Below are 16,857 nucleotides of genomic sequence, written 5' to 3' on the forward strand. Positions count from 1 at the left end.
TTAACAATGTAATTTGAGTGACCCAAATCCCCACCCTGGGGCATGAAAAACGTAGCCAAATCCCCGCGTCGGGGGTGGGGGTGGGGAGGGGAGGGACATTTGAAAGGCGCATAACTATTACATCCTTGTCAATGGCCTCTCTCTGTGATTTTAATTCTGTGTGGAAAATAACCCCATCCTGTCTTTGACAACATTTCAAAAACGTCTGAAGACGATCGTTCTATATATTTCATGTCTGTACAGTTTAATTGTACAGCAGTTCATAATTTAAGTAATTTATAGACAATTGAGATATAAATACTGCACATTGCAAAAAGGTTGTGTATAGTTGTTAATCATAATGACATGCAAAACACGCAAAAAATATGTACACGCAATGTTCAAAACATTTTGTAACCTCGATTACGTTGATACTCATTTTTTGGACAAATATCACTTGTTATAAGAATATATATCAGTGATAGATGGATATTTTGTGATGTTTATGCCAATGAAAAGTGACGGAAAAGAAGGAAATTAGGAGATTTATATTTAATATAATGATAAATTAATTTCAATCATGCAATTTCAATTCAAAGATATATTTAAAAATTCACTCAGTGTATTATATAAGCAGTGAAGTTGTTTCATAGTTATTGAAATTGAATAACACGATTCTAAAATATGCAGGCACTCAAATGCTAAGAATATCAACATTCAACCCCCCCCCCCCCGCGCCAAAAAGTGGAACAGGCCAAGTGATTCCCTACAGGTACAACAATCAATTACAACAATCCTCATATTAGTGGTGAGGTTGTCCAAGCTTTGTCGGTGTCATGAAATCCAAAAAAAGACGAGTTTCTGCAACTCCCCCCCCCCCTTCCAGTTTGTAACGAAGCCGTTCCTGACTTTGACTTTTCAAGTGAGCAGGGCGAATTGAGCTGAGACTAAATAGTACCGGTAGTGGGTATTTTTAAACTTCGGCTTTGTTTTGGCTTCACCTTTTGTTTTTGCTTTCTTGAACTTAAACCCCTCATACTCTATTTAGATGTATTTTCTGCCCACGAAGCCTCACATCGTCTTCATGGGGGCCAGAGTTGGGTGTCGTTTTCATTCTTTTCAACGGGCAATGTTTTAAAATGTTTCAGCGTCCTAAATGAAAATGCAACAAATTGCCTCTGGGCTTGTCGCCTGTCGACTTTTAAAACCGTCCGGGGTACATCATCTGGCTCTAGGTGGCGCTATTTATGGCGCCATAAATTAAAAACTTCCGACTGACGCGATTTTGTCGACAAAAACAATGGTTTTGCCGACAAGAACAAGGATTTTGATGAATGCAGTTGGTGCGTTGCTCTGGTCCTGTGATCAGACATCGACGATGTCGGCAGCAGTAGGTTGATTTTGCTCCGGTTCAGCTTGGCCAGCCAGTACCGGCTGAACCTCGGCGGGTGTAGCCGGCTCCTGGCTGGCTTTGGCCGGGTGATGGTAAGGCGGAGCGTCACAGAGGCAGCACAACAGACGAGGTACTGCGTAGTAACAGGATGCGGAGCAGACGATGCCAAGGAGAAATCCCAAGATGGATAGTAGGAGGATGACTAGGGATAGAACCTGAGGAGTCGCCTGAAAATGTAAGAAGTACATTGTTCTTTCATTTTGAATTAATGCAGGCCTAATTTGAATAACTTGCATTGTACGCCTACAGAATTATAGGCCTAATTGAGACATGGTTACAAAATGGGCTAAACTTGAACGAATGCCTCTGTCATCGTTCATTTGAGTGTCTGTGTGGTGTTGATTTATAATTAACTAGTGATGATTTAAATGCAATGTCGCCTTAAAATCAAGTAACATTTTGAGTGTTAAAAATGGCTTATGTGATACGATCAGAGACCTGTAAAACTGACTTAAGGTTTAATTTGCAAATATGTGGGCTTGTGGACATGAACATGCATGAACTACTCTTCCTCGCTTAGAAACTGGCCCCGCCCCTCCCCGCCCCTTTTGAAACGGTCCCTGGTGGTTCTCGGCTATTCTCCTTACATCAGAAACGCAGGTAAACAATGGCGGCACTGTGCCACTGCCGGTTACCAATTCGTCGCTGGTGGTCACCGGTACGTTCTCACAGGGTGGGGTTCTCGACGTCATCTGCCCGGCTATAATGGTGCACTGTATGGCAAAGGCTCCAGAGGCGTGGCAGGCAACCACCAATAGTATCAGCTACAGAAACGAACGAAACATAAGGTCTATTTTATTAAAACAAATATAACTTTTGGCTTCAATGTCGTAGATGAGGGTTGCATGCAACAGCACTGCCACATCCATGAAAGCCAGCTTCCGAAATGTGACGTCACATGCTGTAATGTGATGATCTACTTTTAACAAAGAAATGTTTGGGTCCCATACTTACTTTCCATCTCCCAACTTTGTCAGCCCTGGTCATGAAGAAAACGAAACAGCCAATAGAACCGGTGATAGTAAGCTGTAACGAAAAATACAGAAATCTGAGTTAATAAATGGCAAGGTCTAAAACCCGGCCAATAAGCACCCTCCTTAATTACCAATTAAAGAGATTTTAATGGTTCGTGCTGAACGAAATTGACACCCCCTCCCCCCCCCCCCCCCATTTAACAAAAAGAAAGAAGACTATTACCGTCACACCGGTAGTTGCAGCATTTATGCCCGTGAGCCCCTGTAGGGCACCATTGGTTGTGCCGATGGCTCCAAGTATGAGCAGCACTGAACCGGTTATCAGCAGGCAAATGGATGACACGAGCACAGTGATGCGTACTCCTCGTGGGAGAATGAACGCCGATTGGCCCGTTGATATCGATGCTGGCGGTGCTGCGCCGGTGGGTCGCATCCTGGAGTTCTCAGCCGAGTTGGCGGTCTGTTCTTCGGTCGGTGCACCGGTCGAAGCTGTGTGATTCGACATTCTGTCAAGCAAGCAATATAATAATGGAATTCTTTAAGATTGATAAATTCGAAAACAAATTATGATGGAAAAAGTACCAACATAATCATTCCTTTTGACTTCTGTGCAAAAGGGTTTGTGTGACCGTACACGATTCCCACACTCGCCACCTTTTCTGAATAATTACTGGCGTAAGCCTGTATTTTGGGTTTTTCTTTGCCCATCCCCTGCCAACGTACCATTTCCGCAAAGATTGCATAGAATCAATAAAATAAATTTTCCCACGGAAACGGCTGTTATCTTTTCGTCTCCCAATTGCTCAGACTATGCAAATCGTTTAACCCGTTATATTCCGCTTTCGATATCATCACAAAATAATGAACGACCAATCATATTGAGCGATAGAAGTTGCAGAAAGCATCATTGTATCAGAGACATGGGGATAATCAGAGGGGCGTGGCATGAAGCACCCCAAATCCCCTTTTTCAAAACAACCAAGTCTATCAGGTCGTGGCAATAGATCTAATTGACGAGGAAGCCAATGAAGATCCTAGTCCCTGAATCTATTTTATAAATTGTAAACTGTTGAATGAGATGTTGCCAGAGTGCGTTCCAAGCCTCACTTTCGATTTTTTTTAAATGTGGCTTAAACATTTTGGGTATAATTGTTTAATCATAAATTTTAATACTTATCAGTCGAGCAGACTGGTATTAATTTGTAATGCACTTGTATTTCATTGCTGTCATTTCTACTCGCAATTTTCAAAACTGAAGAGTTGACCTCGCTATCAATTTAACATGGCCGACTCGTGAATAAAGTCCATTGCTCGATAATTTTTGTCCTGCACGTTTTCTTTCCAGAGGACAATGTTGCACTTGGCAGTAATACAACTGTTTTAGTCTGTCCGGATTTCCTATTCCGATGGAGTTTCAGGGTCACCATCTTGCGAAATACTTGGACCGGGAAATACCAGCTGAGAAACTGTCTCATTGCACAATACCATGTTCATAAAAAAGATCTATCTCCAAGTGAACAACCCATCCAACAACTTCAGTCCATTAAAAACCTCACTTGAACCTCATATGATAGGTTTGGGTAACGATAAGACAGCAGTTTGTCAGGAAAAGTCAGACTGCTGGGTCCAAAGGCTTCAATCGCTTCTTAAAAGTGTGTGTGTGTGTGTGTGTGGTGGGGGGGGGGGGTGGGGGTGGGGGTGGGGGGGGGGGGCAGTACCAACTCAGTTGTCATTCTGGTCGCTCGCCGAAATTAATGGGTTGAATGTATCAACGTTTAGGAATTTTTGTTTTAAAAAGATGAATGACAACAGGGACAGATTTAGAAGGGGGTGGGGTAGATGATGGGGGGGGGGTTAGCAGGCATGTGTTACTTTTTCTGCATGATTTTTAAATTTCTTTTTGCGGCCCAAGTGGGTTGGTGGGCGGGGTTACGACCGTCTATACACCAACCTCCCCCCCCCCCCAAAAAAAAAGAAAGAAATGCATCGGGCCATGTTCTGAGGACGAGGATATGCGGCCTAGATTGCTTCCGCTAGCCGGTTGCCACACCGCCCAGCATCCTGCTTATCGGATATGGTATCACATCATGCGACAAGATAGACACGGATATCGGATTTGTGACTGATTACGTCCGGTTCAATAAGTAAAATTTCTGGTTTCACAATCGGAACTGACATTTTTATTCCGCAAGCAGGGCAATGTCCCACGTGGACTATGCCATCGGCCAGCTGTGAAATCATCCGTCATTTTCCTTCTGTATCATTATAGTGCTCTAGAATGAAACAGAACCTTAATTGCAAAGGGAGGGGCTAACGGGGAAGGACATTAAGGAAATTTAACTGAAATCCGTACTCAGGAGGCCCCCACCTTCAGTGGCCAAAGCACTGTGCCAGCTATTGTCAAGATTTCAAGATAATTCATCAATGGAGCAGTTTCTCAAGCTCGCTCGGGGATGGGACACAACCGGCTCTGCTGGAAACTTGTCTTGTAAACTCAGACGGACAACGCCCAGTTCTCTTCACAGCCCCATAGCCAGGCGCGGTTCTACGGGGGGGGGGGGGGGGGGGGGGGGGCTAACCGGTCTACATTTCAGCACGCCTCCCTGAAAAAAATTCTGGATCCACCGTGCTAGCCCCCCCAAAATATTGGTTCTAGAACCGCGCCTGCCCATAGCCCCACCCCAAAGCAATCATGGTTTCCCCACACACAGACAAAAGGTCTGTAATTCAAAGGCGGATCCAGAGAGGTTACTGCCGGAGGCCGAGGGCGGATCGGTAGGGCTTTAATTAGTGAAAAATGGTCTTATTTGAGAGAACTTGAGTGGCGCTGCCGGGGCGGGGCGCCCCTCCGCACCCCTGGCCCCCGGCTTGGATCCGCCACACTGTATTTAGTCATTGTGGTGTGTTGTAGTTTTACAAAGTCTTCAACAATTTTCGATGTACTATTTTGTAGAGCAATATGCCTGATAGGCCTATACATCAAGATATTCAAATCCCCATGAGATAAAATAAAACTATAGACATAATATAGACATAACATAAGAATCCTTCTCGTTCCTATACTATTCCTTCCTCCATGAGTATACATGCTACAACTATATTTTCACAGTCAATATGAAATTCAATTTGAATCATATCAAGTTTAGTTTAACTCTGTCTGATATACCAAAAACTTGCAAATATACATGTACTCACATTTTGTAGTATCTCAAAAACGTCTGCGGAGAGTCTAGACACGATGTGGATAACGCAGGCAGCAATGAATAAATGCAGAGACGTCCGATCTGTGTTGATTATGTAGACTCGCCTACGTGCAGTCACTCACGATGTCAATACAAGCCGTCTGACCCCAACATTGATTGAACGTGCACGCCTGCAGACTTCACATGGGGATAATGAGCTGATACACATTCTTCAATTGAAGGATATATCACATGCAGCGTGCATGATGGTCGAGTTTCCTGGAAGTAAGTTCGCGGCTTGAGGCTGGACCGTGTTCCGACGTGATCGGTATCCTGCAATGTAGCCAAGTTCAAGGACATCGGAACCGGATTGGGAATAAAATTAATGGAAATGGAAAAAGGGGGTTGCAGGTATTTGGTAGTTGAAAAGTACGGGTGAAAATGGAAAAAAAATGAGGATAAGGCCCAAAAAGAAATCCCGCGTCGAGTTTAATCATGCGCGTCAACCTTTTTTTTTCTTCAAATTGTCCGCGGTAGCTACAGCAGCGCCCTCTATTGCCGCACCTCCTCAAATTTTTGTACCAAGGAATGGGGAAATTGCACCAAGGCAAATGATGGAGGGCACCAAGGCAAATTATGGAGGTGTCCATATAGAGGACACAACAAAAGCAAAATAGTTCCCACCTTGTCTGTACAATCCAAGCTTCCAAAAAGAAAAAGGCAAAAAAAAAAAAAAAAAACCGCGTCGCCACATCAATTCCGGAACCAGACCAGAGACCGAATTTTTTTTTTTGCCTAAGCCTACTCCAGAGGTTCAAAGTAGGGGTAAACGTAAAGTTGTCTTTAAAGTCGTAATTTCGAAAGGGATGTAAAAGATGGGGGATAATATGATATTCCCAAAATCCGTCCACGGTCAGTGTCTTTGACTCCGCCCGTACCCGTGGGTGTGAAAAAAATCTGGGAAAGAAGTGGCCAAAACGCACGCGAGACTCCAAGGGGAGAAGCAAATAGCCTCCCCCCCCCCCCCCCGGCCCCGTACCCCACGGCCGGATCTTCTATACCATGTAGAAGATTCGTGGTTACCCTACCTGCCGCACGCACGCATGCGTGACCCGTTAAAGGGGCGTGGTCATGTGAACTTAAGGCAACATTTGCCAGCCCATGGCCACGCCTACCACCAGGGCGATCTTCCATTAATAAACTTTCTAGCGTGGTAGCTGTGGTGGGTACCGGTAGAGGAGGGGAGGGGCGTAATAAAGTGGGTGTTGTCGCGCGACGATTGGTGTCATGTTGAGGGCGCTCTATACAAAGCTCTAAATCTAGACTGGTTACGCTTACATTTTAGTGCATGCCTTGTTCAGGTCTAGAGGAAGGAATCAGACCTCAGTTAATCATATGACTGCGATAGTGCAAGTGTGCAATTATGCAGGTACCCTTCATTGAGACCTCTCAACTGCTCAATAGATCTTCCAGTTCAATATTTTAAAAAACATTTTGAGGCAGAAATTGCCTGTATCCTGTGGAAATCGAAGCAAAATGGCCGACATCATGATGTATAATGTGATCATATTGGGATTCGCATTTATGTTTGTCTTTACTGCTTTTCAGACGACTTCCGGAATTGAGGTAAAGTCACGGGAAAGATTGGCCAATTTTATTTGGCCATGTTGTGCCCATTCTTGAAAATCACGCAATCTTAAGAATGTGCGCGCATTCTTAAGAATGAGCGCCCATTCTTAAGAATGAGCACGCGTTCTTAAGAATGAGCGCTCATTCTTAAGATTGGGTGGGAATATCACGTGCACAATTTATAAATTTTGCCCAATCTTAACAAACATTGCACTACATAATTATGTTAAATGAAATGTATAGGCCTAGCGGTTAAAAGAGAAAATGTTCTATGCTTCTGTACTCGTACATTCTTCACATTCTTCATTCTTACGTCCCCCCCCCCTACTTCCGTATTATCAGCCACACAATGCCATATGCCCTGTCATGCCTGTGCGTGGAAGGTCCCATTGCTAGAAAAGAGCATAAAATCAAATTAAGATTGGAATTATTTAGTCACTTTATAATCACACAATCCCGTCTACAACTGCTTAATTATAGCAAAAAAACGTTGAATTCATTACTTTCACTAGTTTAAGAGGTCTAGTTATCTTGTAATTTCGGATTGAATTCGGACGAATTTCTGCTGCCATTGTTCACGAAAGCATCATGCTGAAATTGCACCCTCACTAGCTTGTTTCAGATTTTGGCAAAGTGCATCGGTACGGCTGTTGCCTGCCATTCAGTATTGGTCAAAAGTGCATGCATTCGTGGACAATGGCAGCAGAAATTTGTCCGAATTCAACCATTCATTCCACTATTCAAAGTATTCCTAGAAAAGGCTATACTTCAAAAGTGTTCTCCATTTGTTTTTGTTTTTGTTTTCTGTATTTCAGGAAACGGTGATTGAGAGTGTCCAACACGACTCGTCCAACAGTACCCGGCAGGAGTTTGAAGGGAGTGGCTACTACAGTTTAGCCATCATCTACGGAGTGTTTGCATTCTCCAACTGGCTAGCGCCCTCTGTAGTCAGTCTGATCGGTCCGCGGGCGACCATGTTCATCAGTGGGGCTGTCTATACTGGGTTTATAGCCATCTTCCTGAGTCTCAAAATATGGAGTTTGTACATGATGTCTGTGTTTCTAGGAATAGCTGCAGCATGTAAGATCTTTTGATTTTTGTTAATAATTTACCAAATTGCCAATGACTTCCAAAATTGTCACTGTAATCCAAACAGTCTGTAAATCAATCCAGAGGCATCGTAGATATAATAATTTTAAAAAATTGAAGACCACCTATGTATGGAACTAAAGACATGTGAAAGTTATTTCTGGATCATTGTGTTACCATCTGCAGTGATATGGACGGCCCAGGGCAACTTTCTGACAATCAACTCGACCAGTGAGACAATGGGACGTAACAGTGGCATATTCTGGGCCATGCTTCAGTGCAGTCTCCTCTTTGGAAACATCTTCATCTACTTCGAAATTGGGAAAACCAGTGCCACGTACATAACTAGTAAGATGATCAGGAAAAAGTCTTTAACTTTTTTTTATTAATAAATACATAACTTAATTCCTCGTGGTCTGCCCTCCCCCATTTTATCCGTCCTTTGTTAGTCCTTCCACCCCATTCCCTGTGATCTCGCCCACACTGGTGTTGCCCCCCCCCATTAATCCCTCATAGTCTGTCCCCTATTTAATGCGTCCTTTGTTTGTTCTTCTACTCCTTTCCCTTTGATACTCATCCACATCGGTCTGTCCCCTTATTAAATACCTTTTTTGTGTTTGTCTTCCCAACCCTGCATGCTTGTGAGTCCCTACATGTTTCTTTCTTGTACCTCCATCATGTTGCCTCTGAAGAAGATCTTGTTGACATCGCAATGTGCGACCGCCTTGCTTTTTTAGATTTGTATATTTCAGGTCAATCCAGTCAGAAAGCAGTTTGCAGCAGTCTTTTTCATTTTCAAAAACAAACCTCTTGAATGTGTGTAAAATTAAGTTCCTAGGATGATTGTGGCCTACCTACAATGTGAAATAACTTATTACAAGTGTTTCTTAATTCCTCAGAAACGACACGAATGACCATCTTCCTCGTCCTCACCTCTGTGTCCGGTATCGGAGTGCTGATATTCCTGTTGCTTCGCAAAGTGCCACCGAGGGATGAAAGCTCCATCCAGTCCACAGAGCAGAGGTAGATATGTTAACCACCTTAGACAAAGATACACTGCTTTGCTCTTTGCTTCGAGTTGTAATGAAGTCGTCACGAGACATCTGGTCTCAAGTCATGTGACAAGCTGTTCACATGAATTGTTACAATGGCATTCCTCTTACATGTTACCTGTGACCTGACACGTGATCTGACCTATACCTGACATGTGATTGACCGATGACCTGACTTGTGATTTGACCTGTAACCCGAATTGTAATTTGACCTCTGACCTGAGTTGTTATTGGACCTATGACCCAACCTCGTCCCCACGGTGTCGAGCAGTACGCGCCCATCACTACCTGCTCTCTCACCCTGGTATTGGATCATTTGCATGTGCAAGATTTTTGCACACGTATGCAAATGAGGAATAGTGTGGTGCCTTGGATATGCTTTACATTAGCGTTTGTTTTTGTATGTGGTGTCTGGGGTAAAAACAGAGTCAATTCGTCGCAGTACGAGCACGGCGTGAGTTACGAAAACACGATTTTTTTAAATTAAACTGTTACGATCTTATCGAGACAACATGCAGTATCACATTTCATATTAATATGAACAAACTTGAAAGGAAATTAGTATTTTCGAGAAGGCGTGGACGAATGATCGCGAAAACACGTACTGCACGTTGTGAATAATAACACCAAGTACACGATAAAAATCCGTTACTGGCCAATTGCGGTATCGAATCGGGATACAGGAAGAAAGTTTCCTATCCAGGGTTTACTATTGGAAACGAGGTTGGAAATAAAGTAAGCACTGGGGACGAGGTTGCCTATGACCTGACTTGTGATTTGACCTCTAACCTGAGTTGTAATTTGATCTATGACCTGACATGTGATTTGACCTCTGACCCGAGTTGTAATTGGACCTATGACCTGACTTGTGATTTGACCTCTGACCTGAGTTGTAATTTGACCTATGACCTGACTTGTGATTTAACCTATGACCTGCTTTGTGATTTGACTTGACAGATTTGACTAACTCTGGGTCCAAGTTCCACCAGTTCTGAAACACTCCCCTTTAATTGTTGCTTACATGTTTCATTTTTCTGATCTCCTGTACTTGTATCTGTTTGTCACAGCCCAGATACCGATGTCAGGTTGGGCCCAGTCCAGTCATTAGGTGAGTTGCATACCAACATTCACACACAGACAGTTTTTGTAGCGCAAATTAGTGCTAATGACTTGTGGAGTAACCTTAAAGTTTTGAGATCCTACATAAGTTGTCTTTTTTTGTGGGTCTAATTTTCTAGTTCGGTCGTTCCAACTACTCAAGATGAAAGCTATGCTGCTGTTGATGGTGTGTTTTTTTTACACAGGTAAGTTGTTTCACATTCTTAAAAAAACAGTTGTTTACATTTTTAACCTTCTCTGAGTATATGCCATAATTAAATTCTTGTCTTTAGTAGCACAGTCATATTCCTAATGTCACGCTTGCAGGTTCAATGGAGTCTGGTTGGCCCAGTGGTTAGATTCCTCGCATTCCACCCCTGTGACCCGGGTTCCATTCCCACCCAGGCAGACATGTGGATTGTGTTCTTGATTCTTGCCTGATTCCAAGGGTTTCCTAGAAATATTCTCCAGTGTTCACCTCCCACATACACATCTGAACATTTCTTCATCGCCTCCCCTCAAAATTTCTCCAACCTTCCAAGCTACAGAACCTTTCCACTTTTAAGGTTTCGCTCATTTTTACTCCCCCTGAAGTACCAGATAAACGACAGCTTGGTATAGTTGCTGAAGTCTGTAACTGTCGTTTGTCCATTTTTGTTGTTTTTCCTAGGCCTTGAGTTGACCTACTTCAGTGGTGTCTATGGAACGTGCGTTGGTAACACCCATCTGTTTGGTGTTAAATCCAAGAGTTACGTCGCCTTGTGTGGTATCTTGATTGGATGTGGAGAAATCCTAGGTATGCCCACTGGGGTCAAATGTCAAATTAAAATCTAATAGATTACAGGGACAGTTGTCAAAAAGTTAACCAGACTGGAATTTTTTTGCAGTCCCAAAATGAAAAATTCACATTTGCAGTTTGAATCGTAATAATGAGTTTTTTTACAAGGTCTCAGAGGTCTAAGCGTGTGAAATATGATCAAAAGTAAAAAATATGACATTTTGAAAGCATGTTTTTCTTGTTAGGATTTTTTAGCTGAATTTTTATTTTCTGGAAAGCTGAAATTTAAGAGCTGTTTTTGTACCGTCCCTGCCATAGAAATGTTCTTAGTTTACTCCCTTTACTATCTCGCATGCTGCAGGTGGAGCCATCTTTGGCCTGATGGGACGTCGAACCAACAAATCAGCCGTGATCCCATCGTCCTGCTTGGCTTCATCGTTCACATCATCGCCTTCTATCTCTCCCTCGTCAACTTACCCTCCGGCTCACCCATTAGTGACACCTTTAACCAAGAAGGCTACATCCAACCCAAGTAATTATCAAATTTCCCTCAAATCTCACAATTCTTTATTAAAAAAAATATGCTGAAAGTCAAACTTTACTTGAATTGAATTTCTTCTTAAAATATTGCCTGTCTTTTAAAAAGAGATGTCTTTCTTCATTCCACAGTCTGGCGCTTGCCTTAGTCACTGCTTTTCTGCTTGGCTTTGGAGATGCCTGTTTCAACACCCAAGTCTATTCCATTCTGGGGTACCTCTTTCCAAACGACAGTGCCCCTGCCTTTGCACTGTTCAAATTTACACAGGTAGGTACCAGTCACATTATCTTTTCATTCTGCCAGTCATTGCTAAATATTGACTTAGTTCTGTGTCATCGCACCGAGAAATTATTGAGAATGGACAGTAAAAGTCTTGTCGTTGGATGTAACAGAGTGGTAAAGGCTCATCACATATGACTTTGGTCACTAAGTTAATTTTGTGTCTTATAATATGAGTTTAATAATTAAATAGTATCATTTTAGCTTATTTAATGACCTGCCATCAAACGTTTGTAGTGACACTCTTGACTTCCCTAACCACATGGCAGAAATGGGTTTACGGTTTCTGACTAATGCCCCACGATCAAAGACATTGTCAATTTTGGAGATTGCTAGCATAGTGCTTCATGGCTTAGCTGAATGGTGTTCCAAAGGTCACAGGTTAACATCCCTCTCAAGTTGATTTACTTGCTCAATATTATATTGAATAACAATTTTCTCCTCAAGTCTGTTGGTTTCTTGCTTGTTTCAACAGTCTCTATCAGCAGCCATTGCCTTCTTCTATGCCAAGCATCTTCTCCTTCACTGGCAGCTGTTGATTCTTGTCGTCTTTGCTGTGCTGGGTACGATGTCCTTTGCCGTGGTGGAGTGGACTGCTAGCAGGAGAGTCAGGGAAGGATATGAGAAGATTTAGCCAGGTTAGCTAAATTGAGACCAAGTGTTCTGAATTACATCCCTTGTTACCTGCAACCAGACTTGTGATTTGACGTGTGATTGACTCACTGTCAATTTTGTTATAAGTACATAATTATGTGGTATAAAAAGCCATTAAAAATTGGTTCCAGTTCATTCCTTAACCAGTTCGCGCCAGAGGCCGTGTATACACGCAAATGTTTTGCAGTATTCAGAAAAGATGACAGATAAAGATGCAGGGAGCGAGGCCAGAAAAATCGGTCAGCGACCCGCTCACAACGAGCGAGGCCAGTAATATGGGCGTGCTACCTGAGGGTGATGGCTACAACTCCCCTGGCTTCAGGTAGAGTGAAAAGTATTCCCACGCATCGTTCTGTTCTTGTCAAAATAATCCCGGTGTGAACTGGTTAATTGACTGTATCCAGATAGAAAGGCCATCAATTGTTTTCAAAAATAAAAGTTTCCTTTAATTGTTGTAGGCTTGGAGCACCAGCAAAGTGAACTGGTGTGATTCTGCAGCTGACGTATTGAAATATTTTTTTCATATGAGAATTTTGTTTTCTCATTTACATCAGCTCTAATAAAGTGGGGCTAACAAATGTTGAGAAATGTCCATTTGATTAAACATGGCTGGGGGTGGGGAAGGCCACTCTAGCATTTTTGAGTATACTTTTACTGCAGAAAGCATAGTAGTTACACAGCGTCCATGTGATTTTTCATATGTACCAAGTTAAAAATGTACTAGGTCAACTCAGAATGATTGTGTGTAAATATAGATGCATGCTGGATTGCTGGTATTATTTTACCTTGCTTTTGGCCTTTATACAAAGCCTTCTTATATGATCTGAATATGTTGTATGTTATGTACATTAAAAATTGAAATGATTTCAATGTTAAAAACAAAAACTCGCCTCCAAATGGATAGTACTCACAAACAAAAAGTAATGGTGGTGGTGTGGAATTGCGTGTGATTAATGAAGGACAGGTGAAGGTTCAGTATTAATTACATCAAGCAGAGACTGAAATAAAGAAAAAGAGATCGTTATATCAGTAATGTTTTCCTTAAAATTGTTTAATAATGAACTTGTAACAATGTACCTGCCACAAGCAAAACACATTTAAACAGCAAGTGGACAAATACTAAAATCTGTTTTAAGTTTCAATCATAGGTGATTAAAAAAGTGATGTAAAACTTCATGTGTTGAAATTTGGGTTTGTTTTTATAAAATCACATTGAATTTAAAAAAATATATACCAAATGTAATAAAAATGTACCCCTTATTATCAAACGTGATTGTGTACAATACAAAACTACAGTGTTGTATCTATTTGAATTACATTTATTTTTCACTTAAAAATGTTGGCAATTTAAAAAAGTGCCATTTTTTTCTGTGAAGTGTAACTTTACTGCTACAAATTTTATCAGAAGCTTATCGACGGTGATGTATTTTTCTATTTTTGCCAAAGAAAATTGATGAATAAAAGCTTTGCAAAATCACAATTGGTGTTTTTTTTCTCCATTCTTGACTGTAGTATGTTGAGTTACTAGTACTTCTTCAGACATTTGGACTGTAACTGTGAGAGAAAAGCCACTGTCTTAGTCATACTAGCAAACATTACACAAAGTTAATGCAAATCCATTATGGTACCAAAACTCCAAAATATGCTCAGGTTGGGACTTGTCTTAATTCTAGATTCCACTTATTAAGGTCTTCAGCTGGAGATAGCATGACATGGGAGTTAAGTATATTGTATGTTATGTGGATGCTTCAGCCTCATTGTCGGTCCTCTTTTTAGAGTCAAGGAGGTCGCTTAGCTGGGTCAAGGGGATCGCTTAGTCGGGTCAAGGAGGTCGCTTAGCCGGGTCAAAGACCTCCCATAACCTCTCATACTCTGCAATGAACGGCTCAACAATCTCTGGGTTATTTGTAATCAGCACATTCTCATTGTTGCTGTTGACGGCATGGCAAGTCCAGTTGAAGGAACCATTGATGAGCGTCGTCCCATCGATGACAACAAACTTATGATGCATCAAGTAGCTGGAGTAATCCCTTCGTACTTGGATCCCTGCACAAAATAAATCAAAAGTTGTCAGAGAAAAAAAATTTTTTTTTCTTTTCTTTTTTTAAAAGTTTATGCCAACTTGCCAAATGTGCACTTTACCCTCCCACGTATGCATCCCATTCCAAGGCTTGATGAGTAACATTTAAAAATTAACTTAATAAATGAAACTCAACATTTCCTTTCTTTACTGCAATAGTTTTACACTTGTGATAAGAGTGGGATGAGATGACATTTTTGTTGAATAACAGTCATACATTTTTTTCAGTTCATATCCGATAAGTCAAAAAGATTAAAAAGTTAGCCCAGATTTGGACAAAACTGAAACTCCATTCCCTGTTTTAACTAATCAATGAACCTACCAGCTCTTCGAAATTTTCCAATGAAAGTCCCAGACATGTTCATTGCTTCATCGTCTGTGATGATCCGCACCACAAGCCCTCTTTCGTGCAGTTTGACGACTAACTCTGCCAAGTCATTATTCGTTATCGTATACATGCAAATGTCTAGGGATTGTTTGGCCTTCAGTATGTGTCCGACCATCCTGCTGAAGTTTGTCACCTTGTGGGAGAAGGGACACTTGGGCCTTCCACACCCTCTCTCCGACAAGAAAAAGTCAGGGCAGGCGCGCTCCTTGTCTGGGAAGAACAAGACTTGATGAAATACGTCTAAAGATCGTGCGGTTTCAATGGTCGATTTCCGGGTAGCAGACGACGCAACAAAATGGCTCCACAACCTCTGGTGAACTTTCGTCTTGTACAAGAAGTAAAGTACTTCTGAACAAGCTCCAATTGCGAGAACAACTGTGGCCCACGAACGTAAACTCATCTTTCAGAATCTCCCTTTTTAGACACGAAACGAAATCCCAAATTCTCAACATGAAACTAGAAATATTGTGCACAAAGTTAGCTGGAGTTACCCAGCCCTGAGTTTTATCACAACCCAATGATAAAACTCAGGGCTGGGTAACTCCAGCGAATGTCGGACACTTCGCCCCATTTCCACGTCGCCCGATGTCACTTCGCCCCTAACCACTTCGCCCCATCCCCACTTCGCCTCATTCCCACATCGCCCCATCCCCACTTCGCCCCATTCCCACTTCGCCCCATTCCCACTTCGCCCCATCCCCACTTCGCCCCATCCCCACTTCGCCCCATCCCCACTTCGCCCCAGCCGTTACATGTAAAAAAAAATCTCATCTATTTTATTGGCTTTAAAAAAACAATTTCAACAGATTCACTAATTGCTAACCAACGGAAAGAATTAGCCCATCACCAAAATGAACAATTCATAACCAACCTCTCAAGCTAGGCTCTCCCCACCGAGAAAAAAGCTTGAAGTAAAAGATCCAACTCATTGTTCCCAACCCGGCTATACCAACCGGTCTCCCACTTATCTGAGAACGACAATACCTTTGACATCCTCTTGGAGGAACCAATCTCATCTAAATGAAGTTGTAAGTGTGAAGTGTCACATATCAGACAAATTTTGACGGAACATTTTCCTCAAGGCAGTAAGTAACTCACTGACCCATACCTACAGATTCTTTTAAATCCAGCGGCTGATGAGTCCCAGAAGGGACGAATATGCATTCTGCTATTGCCCTCAGGTAAAACCTAACCTAGCCCCATAAATGTGGCCTATTTACTGGACTGCCTCCGTAAACATAGGCCACACATCCACATGTACAAAAATCGTGTCGACGGAGCCAAATTTTGATTTTCACATTTAGGCTTAGTTTGTAGGGTTTTTTTGCTTTAGAAGCATACTCACCCTCTTTACAGGCTAATCAGAAAGTGCTGCCTTTTTCAGATGTCTAATTTTTGTGAAATTTCATGTTGAAATTTTGATACGCAAACGTGTAAAAATGAATCTGGAAATTTCACGAAAAATATACATCTGAAAAAGGCAGCACTTTCTGATTAGCCTGTACAGAGGGTGAGTATGCCTCTAAAGCAAAAAAACCCTACAAACTAAGCCTAAATGTGAAAATCAAAATTTGGCTCCGTCGACACGATTTTTGTACATGTGGATGTGTGGCCTATGTTTACGGAGGCAGTCCAGTAAATAGGCCACATTTATGGGGCTAAACCTAACCCACCCCACTGCCTG

General features: G+C 42.1%; 3 protein-coding genes across 3 annotated transcripts; 1 reads left to right on the forward strand and 2 right to left on the reverse strand.

The window, feature by feature from the left end:
* Nucleotides 1-301: 301 nt before the first annotated feature.
* On the reverse strand, nt 302-6,089 carry LOC119722539. The gene is made up of 5 exons (XM_038192726.1): nt 5,602-6,089; nt 2,630-2,912; nt 2,387-2,458; nt 2,020-2,196; nt 302-1,599 (listed from the first exon to the last, which is right to left on the reverse strand). Exons 2-5 carry the CDS (start codon nt 2,909-2,911, stop codon nt 1,345-1,347), a joined length of 786 nt encoding a protein of 261 aa, XP_038048654.1. The 5' UTR covers nt 2,912; nt 5,602-6,089; the 3' UTR covers nt 302-1,344.
* A 904-nt stretch (nt 6,090-6,993) lies between these two features.
* LOC119722547 (UNC93-like protein MFSD11) lies at nt 6,994-14,182 on the forward strand. The gene is given in 11 exon segments (XM_038192738.1): nt 6,994-7,214; nt 8,033-8,297; nt 8,493-8,654; nt 9,206-9,329; nt 10,426-10,466; nt 10,597-10,662; nt 11,127-11,252; nt 11,596-11,624; nt 11,627-11,766; nt 11,904-12,039; nt 12,527-14,182. Coding segments are annotated over 11 exon segments (1,338 nt in total). The 5' UTR covers nt 6,994-7,124; the 3' UTR covers nt 12,686-14,182.
* LOC119722555 (mitochondrial cardiolipin hydrolase-like) lies at nt 13,736-15,687 on the reverse strand. The gene is made up of 2 exons (XM_038192749.1): nt 15,108-15,687; nt 13,736-14,751 (listed from the first exon to the last, which is right to left on the reverse strand). Exons 1-2 carry the CDS (start codon nt 15,571-15,573, stop codon nt 14,528-14,530), a joined length of 690 nt encoding a protein of 229 aa, XP_038048677.1. The 5' UTR covers nt 15,574-15,687; the 3' UTR covers nt 13,736-14,527.
* Nucleotides 15,688-16,857: the final 1,170 nt, after the last annotated feature.

The sequence above is a fragment of the Patiria miniata genome, unplaced genomic scaffold (genome assembly GCF_015706575.1).
Source record: "Patiria miniata isolate m_02_andy unplaced genomic scaffold, ASM1570657v1 HiC_scaffold_1, whole genome shotgun sequence".
NCBI classification, from domain to species: Eukaryota; Metazoa; Echinodermata; class Asteroidea; order Valvatida; family Asterinidae; genus Patiria; species Patiria miniata.

Coding starts and splice junctions, on each gene's coding strand:
- LOC119722555 (XM_038192749.1), bottom strand. CDS start 15,573: ATGAGTTTACGTTCGTGGGCCACAGTTGTTCTCGCAATTGGAGCTTGT. Junction 14,752..15,107: donor TGGAAAATTTCGAAGAGCTG/GTAGGTTCATTG, acceptor TATTTTGTGCAG/GGATCCAAGTACGAAGGGAT.
- LOC119722539 (XM_038192726.1), bottom strand. CDS start 2,911: ATGTCGAATCACACAGCTTCGACCGGTGCACCGACCGAAGAACAGACC. Junction 2,459..2,629: donor CTGCAACTACCGGTGTGACG/GTAATAGTCTTC, acceptor TTTTCGTTACAG/CTTACTATCACCGGTTCTAT. Junction 2,197..2,386: donor ACAAAGTTGGGAGATGGAAA/GTAAGTATGGGA, acceptor TCGTTTCTGTAG/CTGATACTATTGGTGGTTGC.